General features: G+C 33.6%; 3 protein-coding genes across 3 annotated transcripts; 1 reads left to right on the top strand and 2 right to left on the bottom strand.

Moving 5' to 3' along the window:
• Positions 1-299: 299 nt before the first annotated feature.
• LOC126712800 (ubiquitin C-terminal hydrolase 22) lies at positions 300-4,238 on the bottom strand. The gene is made up of 3 exons (XM_050412267.1): positions 3,108-4,238; positions 2,295-2,413; positions 300-1,617 (listed from the first exon to the last, which is right to left on the bottom strand). Exons 1-3 carry the CDS (start codon positions 3,878-3,880, stop codon positions 845-847), a joined length of 1,665 nt encoding a protein of 554 aa, XP_050268224.1. The 5' UTR covers positions 3,881-4,238; the 3' UTR covers positions 300-844.
• A 3,211-nt stretch (positions 4,239-7,449) lies between these two features.
• Positions 7,450-7,719, top strand: LOC126695977 (60S ribosomal protein L12-like). The gene has a single exon (XM_050392769.1). The coding sequence runs from the start codon at positions 7,450-7,452 to the stop codon at positions 7,717-7,719; it is 270 nt and encodes an 89-aa protein (XP_050248726.1).
• Positions 7,720-16,652: 8,933 nt separating this feature from the next.
• On the bottom strand, positions 16,653-17,270 carry LOC126712799 (probable steroid-binding protein 3). The gene has a single exon (XM_050412266.1). The coding sequence runs from the start codon at positions 17,165-17,167 to the stop codon at positions 16,865-16,867; it is 303 nt and encodes a 100-aa protein (XP_050268223.1). The 5' UTR covers positions 17,168-17,270; the 3' UTR covers positions 16,653-16,864.
• Between the last annotated feature and the right edge of the window lie 1,805 nt (positions 17,271-19,075).

The raw sequence follows: 19,075 nt of genomic DNA, 5'->3' as shown, positions 1-19,075 counted from the left end.
CTCTCCTCTATTAAAAGAACTATGGTTTGAACTATGGTTTGAATTGCCCGTCCCCATTGTTGTAACTATCCAACCATTCAAAAAAATAAAACTGGAAAATTGAAGATGACCCCTCCTTCCTAATACCATTGTTTTTCATCAATCTTCTTTACTCTATCAAAAAAAGAAGAATAGTTCACCATGAGGTATATACAATATGAGACCTTCGGATAATTTCTACTTTACAGTGAAACTGTCTTATATTTGACAGGGAACATGGCATTAAGGATATAAGGGCCTGGCAGTAAAAAATTTCCAGATTTTAAGAGAAACAGAGCATGTTATACGTATAATTATTGAAAGCCAATCATTTATGTGACCAATTAGAAATTTTAAGAGCAACAGTGAGTGCAATCCAAACTAAATAGAACTTCATTAGTTCAGATTTATTGCTGATGACCGACCTGCAGTCAAAGAATCTTGAGCAATGTCTTGTAAAGAGGTGGGGGTACCCTCACTCACCTCTACACATCCAATTTCTCATGCAGCTATTTATAACTTAGACCATTAATAAATCATTGAGGGATCTTCAGGGATTGGAATAAGAGGATCTCTGTTTCAAATTATTGATCTTCCTCTTGTGCAACTTATGGATGCCTTTCACGACTTGTCTTGATGAACATTGAAATATATGTCGTCCAGGCCAATGGATTTCGACCCTGAAAGCACGCCCCATCAACTAAGTCTTTTGTTTCCCCATTCTCACCGGGTCTTCTTTCCTGTTTAGCTGACCTTGAATGATATGGAAAGACCATTTCATGCTTGGCCAACTGCCTGCCCATACTCATTTGAACAATCTTTCGCATCAACCAGCAATTGGAAGATACGCATCCCTCCGTGGGGATAATGGCAGGGAACTCAAATCCTCATCTGCTTTCTGGTAAAGCATTTTCTGCACGTAGAACATCATATAACACTGTGAAGCTCTCACTATCTCCTCGTCAACCTCAGTGATCCAAGCATCATCACATTTGTACCATCGGTTTCTCAAGCGCAGATAAGTAACATAATGGCCGGATTCAAGTGTCCCTGAGTGAGTAACCACCGCAAAAATCTCAAAGTCAGTAATAATATCTGATTCATCACCCTCAACAGAAAAGATTCTATTCCCAAATCTGTTTCTGACAATTGAAGAGGACAAATAGGGGGTCATATCCAAGGAGAACGGAAACTGCAAATATCGATCAATTTTTCTCGACATGTTTCTGACAGGTGAATGCTCAAATCTTTTTATATGCAAACACAAGACCAATGGGAGTCTCCTGATCGACATTTGCTTCACTGAGTCTCGCATTTCTTGACAGGTCTCGCAGAAAAGTTTCTGTTCTGATCCCAACTTCTCCTGCCTTGTGAACAAATCCAAACAACCCAAAAGAGTAGATATACTGCTGTTCTCATTTGGTTTGCTACGCTTGTTAACTATATCTGTTGGAGAGAAATTGCTAGTGTCCAGGTCAACTGAGATGTCCACACAAGGGTCATAAGTTGTTGAAGTGGATCCACAGGTCATGCAGGTGACATCTGATCTCAACAGTCCAGAGAATACCCTATGAGCAATACATTGGCAATCTCCACTATCTGTAGAAAAGAAGAATTATTTTTAAAAGACTATAAATACTAAGAAAGGTGAAAAAAAAACACTTCATTTTCTAAGTGTATTACACCTGTACCCTTCACTGTGTGACAGACTGCTTACTGCCTACATAAAACTTTGAGAAGCAATACACAAGATACTGCAAAAAATTCTCATACTTATTCTAAACAATATTAAGTTAATTCAAAAATATAAAATAACAATAATGGTCCAGCATCTTTCTACGATTCTACTTATTTCTTATTGAGCTATGCCCAATAGGAACACATGCTTTTCAGATTTTCTGAACTTCTCCAACAAATACTAGCATATGATTTTGCAAGTCCATATTCTTCCTGATTAGCAGTGATTGGCAGTAGAAAAATAAATCAGAGAATCTCTAATTAGTCATTGTCCTTCCACACAGTCCCCCAGCTGCACATTGTCAGGAAGATGACCATATGCACAGTGTCTCAGCATATAAGACGGAATCATGCATCATCTTTAGCCACTGTGACACTACACACATTATGTGACTAAGAAGCAGAAAAGCACCAGATTTCTCTCACTTTTTTTTTTTCTTTTTTCTTTTTTTTTGTGTGTGTGTGTGTGGGGGGGGGGGGGGGGGGGGGAGGTGGAGACCTAAATAAACATACCAGATGTCAGATTTTATTTTAATTACCTCTATTTCGGTTCCTTGATTTGTCCTCTTTCTCATGGATCCCATCTAAGACTGATATGAAGAATTCATGAGCATCCTGCTGCTCATAACTTGCTAGATTTGCTGAATGCTGCCACCAACTTGAAATGTAAACCAAGTTTCAACATATCAGAGCAAGTTTATCTCCATTTTTTTTAATCGGACAAAAAAATAAGAGAGGAAAAATGCTATAAGATCTAGACAAAACCAGGATCCCATCAAACAAAACCAATGAATTCATTGTCAGTTATTCTCCCAAGGCATATCAGCAAAGGACCACGCCTCATGAAGTGGAGATCACTAGCTCAAATCTCCCTGTCCCCTCTCCTAGGGGCCAAAAATTTCTTATAAAAACATATATCATTGTAAGTGATTCTATGCAGCTTTCAATTAAATTCATGTGCAGAATTTAACTCCAATCACAGAACCTGTGATGCAAGTATGCAACAATGATGTGTAAAACAAGTTCTATTCAAACTTCAAATCTATCCGAAGCATCCTAGTTATATAACATTAAATGAGATTATGCATTTTTAAATGTAGCTCATCTAGCCATCCAAGCCATCTCCAATTGTTTTATTCACATCAAGAGGCTCAAAACAAATCAACCAACAAAGCAATGTCACAAACTTACATTTGCCAAAAAGATAGTCAAAAAAGACAATTCGCAGATACATCCTCTCACAAAGAACTAATGTAAGAAATTTATCCATTCAATATAAATCAGTCATCAAAATTATGCCATATAACAAGATATGCCAAAATTAAAGACTGGCATACAGAGCAATGGCAGACCTGTATAGAAAATGAGCAGGACTATATGGTGCCCGATCACCTGAAAACACAGCCGAGAAAACGACATCAATGTCACAAGACAAGCATAGCCGATCCCCCGATCTTCTCCGGCAAGCTTCATGATTATGCCCTTCACTCAAGAAGTAATTCCTGAAGGGAGGAGCATGTAGCAATGCTTGCAACACAGAGTTCAAGAAACAAGTACTCCCTAGATTATTCAATCCTCTCAAACCCAATGGATAACAAGATTTATCCCTCCGATCCCTCATGGAAACCAACTGTTTAGATTTCTTCAAATCCACTAATTCTTCTGCTACACCTAAACCCAACCTCCTCCTCTTAACCAATCTCTCTCCAATACTCTCATCACCATGCTTATCATCCCTTGGGACACCCATGTTGTGCTTGGACATTACAACCTTATCAAAATCAGGGTCATAGACCTGATCGCAACACACACAGCAATAAAGCTCAGCCCTTTCGATGTCCACAGCTAAATCGTGGCCATCCTCAGACTGAATATGCAAAAGGGTATGGTCCAAACATGAGACAGAGTTGCAAATCAAACAAAGATAGAGTCTACCTTGAAACCCATTACAAGAATTGCATCTGGGTACCCCTGTGTTGAGCATCTCAACACTTGTTCTCCCATGTGGAGTGGCCTTGAGGTGCTTTTGTATGGATTTATAGCCACTCAAGCCATGCCTCAGCTTGTAATCTTCAAGATGCTTGCAAGGTTTTGGGTTTGTGTATGAAGGGTTTCTTGAGGACATGTTGATAGAGATTGGAAGAAAGAGGCTTTGATTTGTTGCAAATCACAAAAATTTGTTAAGAAGAAAGACCAATATTAAAAAAAAAAAAAATGGAGTTATTGAAAAAAGAAAAGAAAGATTCTATCTTTCAATGAAATTATTGAAAAAGATGTATAGAAGGAAAGGATCTGAGATTGGGTTTGGAAGTTTTTGAAGAATAAAGGGAAATGGGTTTGGAATTTTTTGGGTTACTGTTTACTGATTTGATGAGAGAGAGAGAGAGATAGAAAAAGCAAAGCTTTAAAGCTCTGTTTGGGAATGACTTAGGGAAGAAGAAGCTGCTTTTGAGTCTCCTTCCTTAGTAAAGCCGAAGCCGACTTGTTGTGGCTTCCAAGTTCCAACTTTCTCACGTCCTGCCCTTGTAAAAATTAATAAAAAATAAACAAATTTACGTGAAGCTTCGCAGTGAGGACATTTTAGTGTATGATAATAGGTACTCTGGTGCACTAGTTAAGAGGCTAAAGAGAATTTGCATCTCTTAGCATTTTCAAGGAAAATCTTTCGAGTTTAAATTCCTCCTCTTCTGATCATCAAATTATAATAAAAAAATTAACTAAAATCGGTTTAATTACATTGGAATAATGGATTGTAACAAAAAAAAGAGAGTAAAAAATAACTTTTAAATTGAAAGTGACTTAAATCCCTATAAAAAGCCAATAAATTTTATTATAAGATTCAACTTTAATTAGGAATGGCAATTATATAAATTGGTTCATGTCAAAACTGGTTAGCACGCTTTAACATGATTAATAAATTGGTTGATATCTACTTAACCCACAATCAACTTAGAATGATCCCTTTCATATAAATAATATCATTTTTATTTGACATAAATTTGAATTTATATATAATTGAGTCATTAAAAAAATTAATGGTTATATTGATAAATTATTATTTAAAACTCTAAAATTTGAATTTTTCACATTTTTTTTTAAAGATTGTTTATTAAACAAGTTGAAATGAATTGTGTAATGTTTTAATGTCAACTCATTTAATAAACGAGTTAATTATGGTTGAGGGGTTTGAAACCATAATTAAATGGGTCTTTGAAGTTAAGCTATTTCTTCAAATTCCGTTGCCTTGACAAGAATTGTCACTCTAACCTTAATCAATGATTTAGTGCTCTTGTTAATTACCATACCCTTCATTTTTTTTTTCTTTTTTTTTTTTTGCTTGTTGAGAAATTTGAGCTATCACTAAATCGACTAGGAAAATAATCAAAAATGATAAAGGTTTTGGTAGATCAATTCCTAATGTGGGTGCCAATTGCCCAAATAATGGATTTTGATCAAGAGGGTCAATTTCTTACTTGATGTTGTTTCAGTTTAGTTTGTTATAATAATTAAATATTTCGGTACTCGTTAATACATATGTATTATTTTAGAGATTACTGCTTTTTTATAACTAAATATATATATATATATTTATATATATATTATAAGCCCAAATATAAGTCTAAGTATACATTAATCCACCAATGTATTAACTTAAACAATATATTTTATAATGTATTTTTTAAAAATTTTATTGCACCAGTCGAAACCATCAAAAAAATCTTTGGTACAATAAATATAGTCGGTACCAATATGATATTACCTACCTAATTTTGACCAGTTAGTCAGAGAGTCTATATATACTTTTTTTTTTTTTTTTTTTTTGAGAATCGAGTCTATATATACTTATCTAACAAGAGTAAGACCTTTTTTTTTTTTTTTTTTTCCCCCAAAGAATCTAACAAGACTGAAAGCCCCAACGTAGAATATTAGCCAGTGTCTATGACTATTGGACCGCGCACTAAAAGGCGTACTTGATCATCACCAATGGATCATTTTTCATTACCCACTAATATCAATCAATTCCAACCTTTATTACAACCTTCATCACTTTTTTTTTTCTATCGAATTTGTAACCAAACGGTCCAAAGACTCCAAACCCATTAGAAACTAGAAAAGTGTAGAAACAAAAATGGCGACCTTTGGCTATAAAATGGAGCTAGTGAGTTTTTTATGCTTCTATAATTCTTTTATTTGAAACAAAAGGAATCTCGAATTTACCTTATACTTTTTTTTAGAAGATAATTTACCTTTTAATTTGTTAGTAATGTTAATGTTAATAACTTTTCAAAAAATAAAAATGTTAATAACGTTAGGTACATAAAAATTGTCACAATTCTTTTTCACAGTTGTTAACAGGATAAATTGTTATTAAACTTATACTACATTTTCAAATGGATTAACAAATTTTTTTATTAATATCAATCACAACATACCACATTAACATTTGTGAAAAAAAAAAAAAAAAAAAAAAAAAAAAAAACCAAAACTAACTCTCTAACTTTTAGCTTTTGTCATTTCAATCCTTTAACTTTTAGTTTTCTCATTTCAATTTTTGTCAATATAGTATTCCATTAGACCTCAGTTACCTGCTGCCGTTCAATGAGCCGTTTTGGCTCTTATTATTTATTTATTTTTAATTTCAGGATTAAAAGAAAAAAAAAAGCTGTTAGTGAATTTAAAAAAAAAAAAAAAAAAAAAAAGAAGAAGAAGAGAACATTGACCCTAAGGGTGTGAATTCAGGTTTGTGTCGTGTTGAGGTAGGGGTATTCGACTAAATGACTCAACCCGAACCCGACTCATTTAATAATCGTGTCATAATCTTTCAACCCTAACCTGACCTGTTAATAAGGCCGGTTGACTTGGCCCAACCCACTTGACATGCTTAATAAATGGGTCGTGTTGGGTTGACATAAATGTGACATAATTCATTTCAACTTGCTTAATATTAAATATAACATCTATCTATTTTTTTTAAAATTTTTTTTTTACATCCCAAAAGTAGTGTATACACTTCAAATCTTCAACCCACATTTAAAATAATATAGTTCAACAAACATATAACATCCATCTAAAAATAAGTTCTTTACAAAAATATAAAAAGGTTTAGAGATTTAGTCAAGATTTGTAAAGTTTCAATTTCCGATTATATCCCTTGTAAGTTTTTGTAATTATTTACTTTCCTTTTTAAGTTTAAAATATAGGTTGGATATAAAAGGTATTTGAAAAATCTAAAATAAAATGAATATTTATTTGTTATACAAGTTAAACGGGTTGTGTTAAATAGGTCATTTTGGGTTGACACAAATGAATTGGTATGTCAAACGTATTTATTGTGGGTCACGCGGGTTGACTCGCTTATGACCCGTTTCTTATTGTGTTGTTTTCAGGTCGACCTGTTTATGACCCAAACCCGCTAAAACCCAACCCTAACCCGTAAAAACACGTGTCGAGTTCGTTTCGTGTTCGTGGGTTGGGTCAAACATTGACACTCCTAATTGGCCCCTAAAATCAAAACCAAAAAACATGATGGATTTCTAAAACCCTAATTGAGTAAATTTGGGGAAAATTGGGTCGGTTTGAGAGAGAGATCGAATCACCAGAGGTGAGGTCGGTGTTGCAAGTTCACTTGCCCCAAAGATCGGTCTGCTAGGTCTCTCGTTGAAGAAGATTGGAGAAGACATAGCGAAGGAGACCATGAAGGATTGGAAGGGCCTGTGCATGATGGTGAAGCTGACTGTGCAAAATTGTCAGGCCAAGGTGTCGGTGGTGCCATCGACGGTGGCTCTGGTCATCAAGGCACTGAAGGAGCCGGAGTGTGATCGGAAGAAGACGAAGAATATCAAGCACAACGGGAATATCTCCCTCGATGACGTCGTTGAGATTGCCAAGGTTATGCGCCTTAGATGCATGGCCAAATACCTTAGTGGGACCTCCGATGGTGACGTGGAAGTCCCTCTGGACTGAGTGAGAGAGATAAAGAGAGAGACAGAGAGATAGAGGTTCTTCTATTTTAATTTTGAAAAAAGAAATCGGATATTTTGGTTAATTTTGAGATATTTCAAGGTAATTAGATGATATGGATGGATAATTATTTAGTTTTTCTTATTTTGAATTATGGTGTTTGTATTTGATTTAATGATTTTTGTGGTTAATTTTGCTTTTGTGATTGTTTGTATTGTTTGGTTTGATGTGTGGTTGTTAGCTCTATGTGTGGATGGGCATTTTATGTTGTTACATACTATAAATATTTTAAATCCTAAAAATAGAACTCAACATCCTCTTCTTCATGTCGATTCTCTATAATTAGAATGTTAGCAATAGAAACCTTGCAATATCTCAATCTCTCTGCAAATCGGTCTCTATCTCGATCTCTCTCTCTCAAACTCGATTTATCAAAAATCCATCACCTTCATGGCCTTAATCTCGGTCTCTCTCTCTCAAACCGACCCATCGTGTTTTTTGGTTTTGATTTCAGGGGAAGGGGAATGACATCATTTTCGTTCCCCTTAAATGTATTTTTTTTTACAACTTTTTTTTTTTAATTTTTATATTTTCTTTTAATTTTGAAATTAAAAAAAAAGCCACTTAATGGCAGCAAATAATTGAGGTCTAACAGAATACTACATTGATAAAAATTGAAACTTAGAGGACTGAAATAACAAAACTAAAAGTAAGAGGATTGAAATGACAAAAGTTGAAAGTTAGTGGGTCAGTTTTGGATTTTTGCCCAAAAAAAAAAAAAAATTATGATTTTTTTTTTTGTTAGTAAACTTCTTGTTAATTTTTATTCTAATATTCATTATTCTAATATTCATTTTCAATATCCATTCTGTTAGTCATTAGAGAATCAATAATATTATAAGGGACGTTGTTGTTTACTCAATCAAATTGATGACTTAATTGGAATCTCCTATTATGCAACGTAAATGCTCAATGATTCATCTAGCGGGGAAAAGTAAAGAATACCAGGGATTGTAAGGAATTCTTGAAACCATAAGCAAATGACTTTTTAAATTTTTTTTTTTTTTAACACCAAAAGTAATTATTAGATGCTTTTTAAGTATAATAAAACAATACTTTTTTCTCTTATATTTATAATAAATTCTACTAATTAAATTCATATTAAAATTCACAATAAATATAAAAAAAATGAGCATTATGTCACCGTATTTTAGAACTAGCCAATAATTGTCCTAACTCACTGAATAAAAAGATAATAACCATTAACTCATTGAATAAAGAAGCAGCCAGTGCCAATCTGATAGCCATGACAAATGTTGAAACTTAAAAAGTAAATAGTTTCTTTTTTTAATTATTTTTATTTAGCGTTTTCTATATTAATCTTCTATCGATGCAGGACAAGGCAAGCTAGGCACGTATACAAGTACACAACCACGCATCTTTTTTTTTTTGCTAAACCGACTACGCATCTTGTTGCTTGCAAGTAAAAGCGTTGAAAATATTTTTCTTGCAAATTATTAGTATAATATGCTTTTTGTTGTAGCTGACTTTCATTCATTGTCATGACTCATGACGTAAGTCCCAAGAATACGGTAGATTAAAAAAAAAAAAAAAAACTAACTGAGTTCTGAATTATGGCATGCTCAACGCTAGCATTTATTACCTTCCATTTTATTGCAATATGACATTCCATGAAAGTCAATTAAGTATGAGCATAGCTGGATTCAGGAGATTATTTCTTAGTACAGGAATTAAATGATTCGTATAAAATTGGATTGCATAAACAAAATATGTTAAGCATTAAGCATGTTCGAGGTTCAAATGATAATCTAATGGTGATAATTTAGTGATAAAATTATATATATATATATATATATATATAATTGGTTTACAAATCAATGAGGTTTACAAAATAATACTTGTAAAAAATTGGTTTGCAAGAACGGAATATGTTAGGCATTAATCAGGTTTGAGGTACAACTGACAATCCAGTAATAAATAATTTGTATGAAATTGGTTTGTGTTAGAGATATATTAGCTCAATAACATAGGCTAAAGCTTAGTCCTACAATGTGTGCAAGTCAAGTCTTCTACTTGAATAAAAAAAGTCTATTAGTCTAAGGTTTATCTTACTATATATAACCATATTATGGTTAATTATATCATAAAATTTGTACTACACTTTCATATATTAAAGATGTTGATTTTAAAGGTTACCTTCGTGGTTGTAGGCCGTTTGGCTGAACCATTGTTTCTGCTTCTGCATCTATTTTAGCAGCATATTTAACATGGTATATCAATACCAATACTTAACTGTTTACAAAATCGAAATAACAAGATTTAAATGTTACCACAATACTAATGCCTCGTATCTATGGTTCAAATTCCACATTATCTTCTCTTTTACCATCTACCTATCTTAAAAAAAAAAAACATTTAAGCAAATTATTCTTTGTTTGTTTGTTTTTATTTTTTATTTTATTTATTTTTTTATATTTAAGTACCTGAGATGGTTTTAGTCAAGATTATGTTACTTTTTTTTTTTTTTTTTGTCTATTATGCTAAATAATTGAATTGATACTTGATAGTACTTCAAAGTTCAAACTAACAATAATATCAGTTATCATAATTGAGTTCATTGGATAATTATCGAAACCATTGTTATAATAATTAAGAGAATGGCCTCAGGGAAGGTTTGCCTAACCGTTTCTTTAAATATTGTTCTTTTGTCCCCCTTTGAAACAGAATATCTTTGTACATATTTTTCAGTTAGGTTGATAAGAAATATATAATAGGTACTCATTGCATGTTTTCGATTTTCTTCATTGGCCTTATTTTTTGCATGGGAATTTTTTTAAAAGAGAACATAGCAATTTTATTATAACCCAGTCTTACCAGCTAAGATGACTTTGAATTTTATTTCTTTTTATGATTTATAATTACTTCGAATTTTATAGAGTAGATAAGGAAATCATCAGATATTTCATTTTATTTCACCTGTAGAATTGATTATAGGATAAAAAAGAGTAAATATAAAAATGTTAAATCAAATGCCCTTTATTTTTTTTATTTACTAAAACCAAATATCCTTTTTTTTTTTTTTTGTATGATTCCTTTCATTTAATCATTTTTCATATTCTATTTCTCTGTCACTTGCACATAGAATTTACTTTTTCCTATTCCGCTATCATTTCTATTTCTTCACTTCGTACTATGAGACTAGAACTCATTATGGGAAAAGTATACTATTTTTGAATGGAATCAAAATTCACTATTTATGAACAACACTACTTGATTAATGGGGAAAAAAAAATCAATTTATGTCTAGCGTCCAATTGGGATAATCTAGGACAAACCTGGGGCCATACGAGATCCACGTTAATTCCATTTGGTCCTTCACACAATGAAGGGTTGAGACCCCTCCATTATAGGAACTGAATGAATGGATATTGCAAGGACATGATTGTGATGTGGAAGGAATAGGCATGTTGATCTAGCTTTCCATGGGTTGAGGGAAGTCTGATTGGGACTTCGGATAGTTGAAGCCATTGAAGGTTTACGTAGATGTTAATTCGAAAGGACACACAAGTGTGGTAGTAGCATAATGAGATATCATTCAGCCAATGGTCCTTTGAATCAAGAGAAAGAGAAAGTCTATAAACAAAAAATGTTGGGTTCCCAAATTAAATTATCACCAAAATTACTAATCTAAAATAGCAATCACAAACTAAAACACAAATATTTAAGTGGAAAAGCCGTTCTTTTTGAGGGGAAAAACTACGGGTCAAATTCCGTATAATTTTACTATTATCAAATCATTTACAATAATTCTCAAGTTTATACCTAACTTGAAATCCACCTAATTAATACAATGATAAATCTTTTTGTGTATGTCTCACAGCTAGATAAAATCTCCTTATATTCTTTGCTCTTACACACACTAATTATTTATCTAAAAAGCAGCAACATTTTGTTCTCTCTTCTCTATTTTCTTCTTCATGCACGGCTCTCTCTCTTTCTCTATTTGGTTCTTCTTTCTCTTTCTCTTGCACTTTGCAACATCAAACAAAACTTCACAAACTCTCTTTGATTTGTGTGCTTTACAAAAAAAAAAAAAAAAAACCTTTTGTTATCTTTCTTAGTTTCACGCTATATATTTCCTCTTCCCATAAGGAGTACCTTGGGTCAAAACCATCAAATTCTTTGTAGCAGTATCTATTTATAAGACTCTTTTCCTTTTTCCTTTTGGACAAGAAATTCATTACTTCTTTAATGAGGAATAGATTTTTTCCTTCCACACTAAGGAAACCCAAAATAATTTTCCAAGTCACAATTAGAATTTAAGGTAATTTCCCAACAAAAAATTGAAAAATTGCTAGTGTGGCATGTTGTTAAGTAGTAAGTAAAAAATTGATATTATTATAACAGATAAAAACCAGTAAAAAATTGCCAAGTTATCTGTTGTAAAAAATTTTGTTCGTAACATTGCTCTTGATTCAAATGACACCTTTATCCCTCATGAGAAACCAGTGGAAGATGAGGTCACAGATTCTTGTCCACGGAGTTTATGAATTGCTTACTAAAGAAAAGAGAGATTATCATTGGAGGTGATGATCGGAACCAGGTCATGGGTTTTACTTTTGGAATTGATATGTGACAAGTCCTAAGAGCAGAGAAGTGGCTAATAATACTTAATAAGTCACCGATAAAAAATTTTTATGTGCCTTAATCCTGCTTGTCTTCCAGTCCCACAACTACAAGAGGACTCACTGGCTTTGTAGAGAGTTCGTAAAGAGATCCTGTAATGTTTTGTCACACTATTGGACCTAACCAATGTGAATGTGTTTATTTAAAAACATCATGACTTGATACTTGATAACACCTGACGGCTTTGGACAACATTTGACTAGTGAATATATTTTGGCTCTGCCCACCAATGACCAAACAGGGAGAAGGTAAAAACCAACCAGGCAATTGTGAATTGTAATGGTTGATTCAAGGTAGCTGGGCCTCCTAAGAATATTGGGGGTAGAGATTAGAGTACAAAAAAGAGAAAACTCAGATTATTATTCTTCTGATATTCTTCCTTAAAATCATTGCAGCCTTTTAACTAAGCTGCAGCTGAATTGATTAACTAACTCCTTATCTATCACATGCTCTATAATACGTTGAGCACATGCCTAATTAGCCAGGTCATCTATAGCTGAATGTGACCTGCCAATAACTACCAAAACATCCTAGGATTCTATATCAATTCCTAGTACAATGCTAATAGCTACCAAGTATCACAATACAGCTAACACCAAGTACAACAGAAGCATAGTGCATATAAGCATGTACAACAACAACAACAATGCACAAACAGCAGCACCAGCCTTTAGTATAGCAGCACACAGGTAGGGAGACCAGCAGGTTGTAATACCTTTGTCATGATACCCATTGAAAAAGCATCAAATAGGGTCAACAAACCCCTTTCACAGACATTTTCTTTTAAAGGGATAGATAATAGGTCATACATAATCAATGGATTTGCGGCAAACTATGATGAAATAAGCTACAAGGCCCCAAGATTTATAAATTACTTAGGTCAAAAAGTAAATTCCCAAAGCCATAATCCATTTATCATTCTAAAGATAAGCACACACAAATACATCTAAATACTAACAGTTCTATATAAGCAAAATTAAAACTTAAAGAAATCAGCAAAGACCTATAATGAATATAATGCTGGAAACATATCACAACTTAGCTTTGAGTATTATCAATTACTAAAATATTAGTCATCTTAATCACAATATCACATAGACACTATTATAACAATACACCGGCTTTGAACTAAGAATAAAACATGCCACAATCTTACATAAATCCAAATCTACATCCTTAATGGTGTTATTACAGCAATACACAGGATTTAGTTCAAGAAACAATTTAATCATGTGAAAAACAATTAGTGCAATACTAACATATAATAAATTGATTAGGAAGTAAAAAGGCAACAATCAACAAAATTACAACTTTGAATGTTCAAAATCTTATATACCACAGAAGCACTGACTCGATTTTTTAATTTATACCTAGGTTTTCTACAATATTTCCTAATCTAGCAAAAATATATGGACTACGAAATACTACCAAAGATACCAAAATATTGCTGTATTTGGCCTGCACCAAGGGCGGCTGGGCTATGTTGAGATGGCCATATGTGAATCAATGAAACTTTAGGGCCTTTTGGGCTGGGCTGGGAGCCTGGGACAGAGTACCTAGGGCTGTTAACAAAGCAGGTAGAGATGGCTGGAGCTCAAATTGCCGAGGACTGGGGCTACATTTTACAACAAAGGTGGCAGCCATTTGGTCCAATTTGGTTCATATTCTTGACCCGGATGTGGGATAAATAGGCCGTTCTTCGTGGGAAAGATGGATCTGGCTGAATTTTGAATAAGTGAGAGATACAATTTTGAAGATTAGACTAAAAAATAAGAGAGAGAAAGACCTCCGAGAACAGAAAATATGACTGAGATAAAGCCATAAAGGAGAGGAGACTCTTCTATGAGGAAGTGAGAGAGAATAATGTGGGAAAGAAAAAATAATCGGGGGTAACAGGAAAGAAAGCAAAATTTAATAAAAAAGAGTTTGCTAATGTGGAAAATTGTGAAAGCTACAAAGCTGATGTGTCATTATACAAAGAGGTCAACAAAAAGTCAAACATCTTCGGTTTTAGATTATTTATAGATTTGTAAATATATTCTATAATTATATTTTAGGGGGCCTTCTTCTATTTGGGGGCCTTAGGCCATTGCCTAAATGGCCTAATGGTTGAGCCACCCCTAACTTTTAGTGTAAAACTAAGTAATTCGTTATAGGCATATGTACATAAATCTTCCAAAAAGAACAAACAAAATCACATACACACAGGTATACATGTAATTAAAAATGAAAAAAGAAAGACTAACAATACAACTCCTTGCTGTTTTCATTATAGTAAATCACTCCAAGATGCTACACCCTACAAGTACCGGGTCCCTACACACCACAAAGATATTAGAAGACCTCTCTCCTGCACCCCTATGGTTGTGACCGAGTATGCAAAGCAACCAAATAATCAACCATTCCACAAAGACCATATCCACCCTTTAAGGATAACCACTTAAACCTGTAATCAATTTTTTCTTGACTAACCAGATGTACGAATGGGATGTTAACTAATAAACCTTGTCTATAGATATATCTCTACGAAAATTTATTTTACTCAATGATTATAACTTCATCTACTTTCTACTGCTACCCAAACTGCAGGCTCACAAAACACAGGTTTCTCCAGTTTTGCTGCAACAATACATAAATTACAGAGCCCACAAACACAACTTACATTGACCTATTTTGGTTCCTTTTGACCTTTGTGAAAGCACCACATTTTAAGCAAAGGATGCCCTAAATCCTTGCAACTTAGCATTTGATAACTCTTTTCTCTTTATTTTACAATTGCTTTTATAGTGATCTCTTACAAGTTATAATAATCCTAAAGCTGCAGCAACTTAGTGTCACATGATTGAGATAGTTTAAAAAAAAAAAATTATTAAAAAATTTGAAATAAGTACATTGGCATTATACTATCAGCTCAACAAGCTATAAGATCTAAAATTGACTAATTCAGTATATATACTCAAAGGGGAACCCCCCCCCCCCCCCCCCCCCAAAAAAAAAAAAAAAAAAGAGAGAGAGAGAAGGAAAGAAAAGGATTTATAAGGCACATTATATATAAATTTAGGAGTCAAGATCACAAACTAACAAAAGTGGCAGTCAAGAGTTACAAAACAACTTCTCCTTTGTCAATTTATCCTCATTCATGAAGAAGAGATTAGAGAAAAATCTGCCAAGGAAGAGTCAGAAATAGTGAGATGAACACATCAGGGATCATTTACCCAATGATTCCAAATATCAATTAAGTTGGAGCAATTTATCATCTAGATCATCATGTCAGTCATGCTTTATCTGAAAAATCTTTGCGAGTGAATATTTTACAGACGTAAAAAGACACATACAATTCACAATGTCCTGTTCCTTCTTAGAACACCGGACGCAAACCAAATAACTAATGTGCAACAACTCATATTTGTAAGGAATTGAAAAACAACAAAAGAATTAAAGGCATACCTCTAGTCATGAATCATGATTGTTCAAGCATTCTAATGAGAAAATTACTAATTAAAATAATTCCTATGTGGGCCACATATTTCAAAATATTTACCAAGGTATCAAACATAGATGCCAAATTTTAAGAAAATTTAGAGTTGGAAGAATTAACTCAGAGAAACAACTCTTTGATTACAGGTTGCAGATGACCGCACTTATATGATTAAGATGATTTCTCCTAAGAATTCTTCCCCACCCCCCCCCCCCCCCCCCCAAAAAAAAAAAAAAAACTTCATCCTCAAAATTAAATGAAAGAACAAATGAAATACTCCGCATCCCTATGTATCAAATGATGAACAAATTGATGGAGCGTAATACAGATTTATGGCATTACAACTTCAATTTCACCTCATGAGAGTACCACATAAGCAATTATATGTTTGTGCATGTGGTATATACACACGTAAGCATGTATACAGAATTTGTCACACCTATATGTGAAATGGGAATGAGGTCAACAAGTAAGGTTCATTAGAGGGGGTATTTGAACCCTGAATGTCTTGTTGGAAACACCAGTAATGCTAGTTGAGCTACATGGTTCTTGGTGCGTTGCGTGAACATCCTTAATGTTACCAAAGTAATCAAAGATAGAAGCAGAATACCCAGGGGCTGTTTGGTAGACTTGTTTAAACACTTGTTTTCAATTTTTAAACAACATTACACTAATTTCCACACACTTTTTCACTCATACATATTTGGACACATATTTTCAAACATCAAAACACATGTACCAAACTCTCCAATTTTCACACAACCAAAATTTATTATTTGACCCAAACTAATCATACACAAACCCTCCAACAGTAACACAACAACATCCATGATTAACAATTCGAAATCGTCAAATTCCAACGAAATCACAAACACCCAGAAGCGTATTAGCCCCCAAAATAGCATTACCAATACATACATAGACACCCATTTCATAAATAAAGCATGTAAACAAGCTTAGGATTCAAGAAACTACGCGACCAACAACGGGGTACTTAGCTTCGAACTTCTTCTCCCAGTCGTTGAGGACTCCGATCTCCTTGTCGGAGAGGCCATCGAGAGAGGGTGTCACGTCCTCGTCGTTCTTGCTCATCTTGGCCAGAGCTCTGCTGGCGTCTTTGCCGGCGAACATGGCGTAGGGACCTCCGGGGCCGTAGAAGGACTTGCCGTTCGTGACATCGAAGATGCGACCCTTCACAGCCACGTAGAGGGGCTTTGATGCGTCCGTACCATTGTATTGGGTAAGCTGTTGGGATGTCAAATCCATTGCTCTGCGATTGAGTTTAGACTTTCCGAGAGACTGTTATGAGTATTAGTGGCAGTCACTACAAAAGAAAGAGATTAGATAATGGATTTGGATGGAGCGGTGAGTGGGAACGGCACTATATATTTATTTAAGTAAAATTTCATTTATTTATTTTATTTTATTTGCTCAATTATTTTTTTAGTAGATTAATATTTGGTCAATATTAAAACTTAAAACTTAAAAGTGCTTTTATTTCCTTTTTGGGGCTTTTCTTTTAAAATATTTAAAATAGTTTGTAGACAATTTTTTTTTTTTAATAAATCTAGTGGCAAAATTTTTAATATGTTTTTTTAAAAAAAATAATTAACATGACTTGTTATAAAATAACATAAGTTGTAGTTGTAGATCATGAGAGTGATATCAACAATGATGAAAAGAAGTTGAAAAACAAAATTTATATTGCTAACATTATTCAATGATTTAAATTAGAAAGTAAATTCAATAAGAATATGGTGTAAATCACACCCTCATCAAAAATACTTGTGGACTTTTATAAATGCTATGGCCTTTCTTGTCCATGTTGATGGCTATTTGTTCGAGAGAAGTATTACGTCCATAATATTTTTACAACATTTTCATAATAAATTTTAAGTGTCAGGTTGTTATAGGTTTTTAACTTGAATTCACTACTAAAATTATTTTTTTACCTACCAATAATAGTAAGTAACAACTTGCCATCTAAGATGTGTTATGAAAGTATTGTGAAAATATTATTAATATAGTAATTCTCTTTGTTTGAATCTCAATGACTTGGAGTTTCTTTTCTTTAATACCTACGGAAATAGTAACCTAAAAGAAAAAGGGGGAAAAAACTTGGAGATTTTGCTAATTATAAGCCTCCCGGCGGTGATTCTCAAATAATTGAAGCATCGTTAGCATTATCTCCAATGACTCTTCACCCAATGCTTCAAGCATAATAAATTTCACAACTTTTTTCACACCTTGTTGAGTTGGCATAATATAATTAGTGGCAATATTATTGTGATATGAGATACCACTAATTGTTGTCAAATTCATTGTGTATTTAGACTTCCTCTTTATATTATTGACATTTTATCTTTGTTTTGTGGTTCTAGAAATGCTATGTTGGTTTGTAAAAGCTATGTTTACTCCACACATATACCTAAGGGGTTGTGGTAAGTTGACAACTAGACTAAAATTTAGTCACTCTATTATGAATGGATTCATTATAAATACTCTTCCTAACTAATTTGTTGAAGATTCATTGTTGATCTCAAAATATTGGGACCAAAAATTTATTTTTTGATGATGCAATGAATCGTCAATGAGTCAATCGTCTAAATGCGCAGTCGCTAGGAGTTCTTGAAGAATAAAAGATCTACATAGTGCATTGGTGTGGTGTCAGCTAAAGACCTTCTAAAGGTTAAATTAGCAACTCAACGATTCTTAATAACTCCAAAAGTATGAGAACTGAGAAATTATACATACCTTGGACAGAAGGGGGCTTGGTGTTTATGTAGTGGTATAGACTTGACCAAGTTCCAATGAATTTAGGATCTTCCCTCATGGAGAGTCCCAAGATTTTTGAGTCTAACTTCCCATAATTGGAGGATGCGAATATGGAAGAGGATTTTTGGGCATGGTGTGCAAGTTCTTTCCATATGGAGATAGTGAAGTTGAAGATATGCAAATGGCTTGGGAGACTAAGTGTAGGGGGTCATCTGCCAGGTCGTGTTCGTCTGTCACAATGGTGTACTCGACAAGTGGTCATGGGATGCATTGCATTGCAAGGTACCATGCATGGGTAGCTGGCGATCCTCCTGCACATGACGATCCCTCGGAGACAGGATGACTCTCGTGTGTTAGATTTATTTTGCTTTGGTGAAAATATACCCTATCATTGTTGTT

Source organism: Quercus robur, chromosome 2 (assembly GCF_932294415.1).
Source record: "Quercus robur chromosome 2, dhQueRobu3.1, whole genome shotgun sequence".
In the NCBI taxonomy this organism is placed as follows: Eukaryota; Viridiplantae; Streptophyta; class Magnoliopsida; order Fagales; family Fagaceae; genus Quercus; species Quercus robur.
This window is presented reverse-complemented; position numbering and strand designations above follow the sequence as displayed.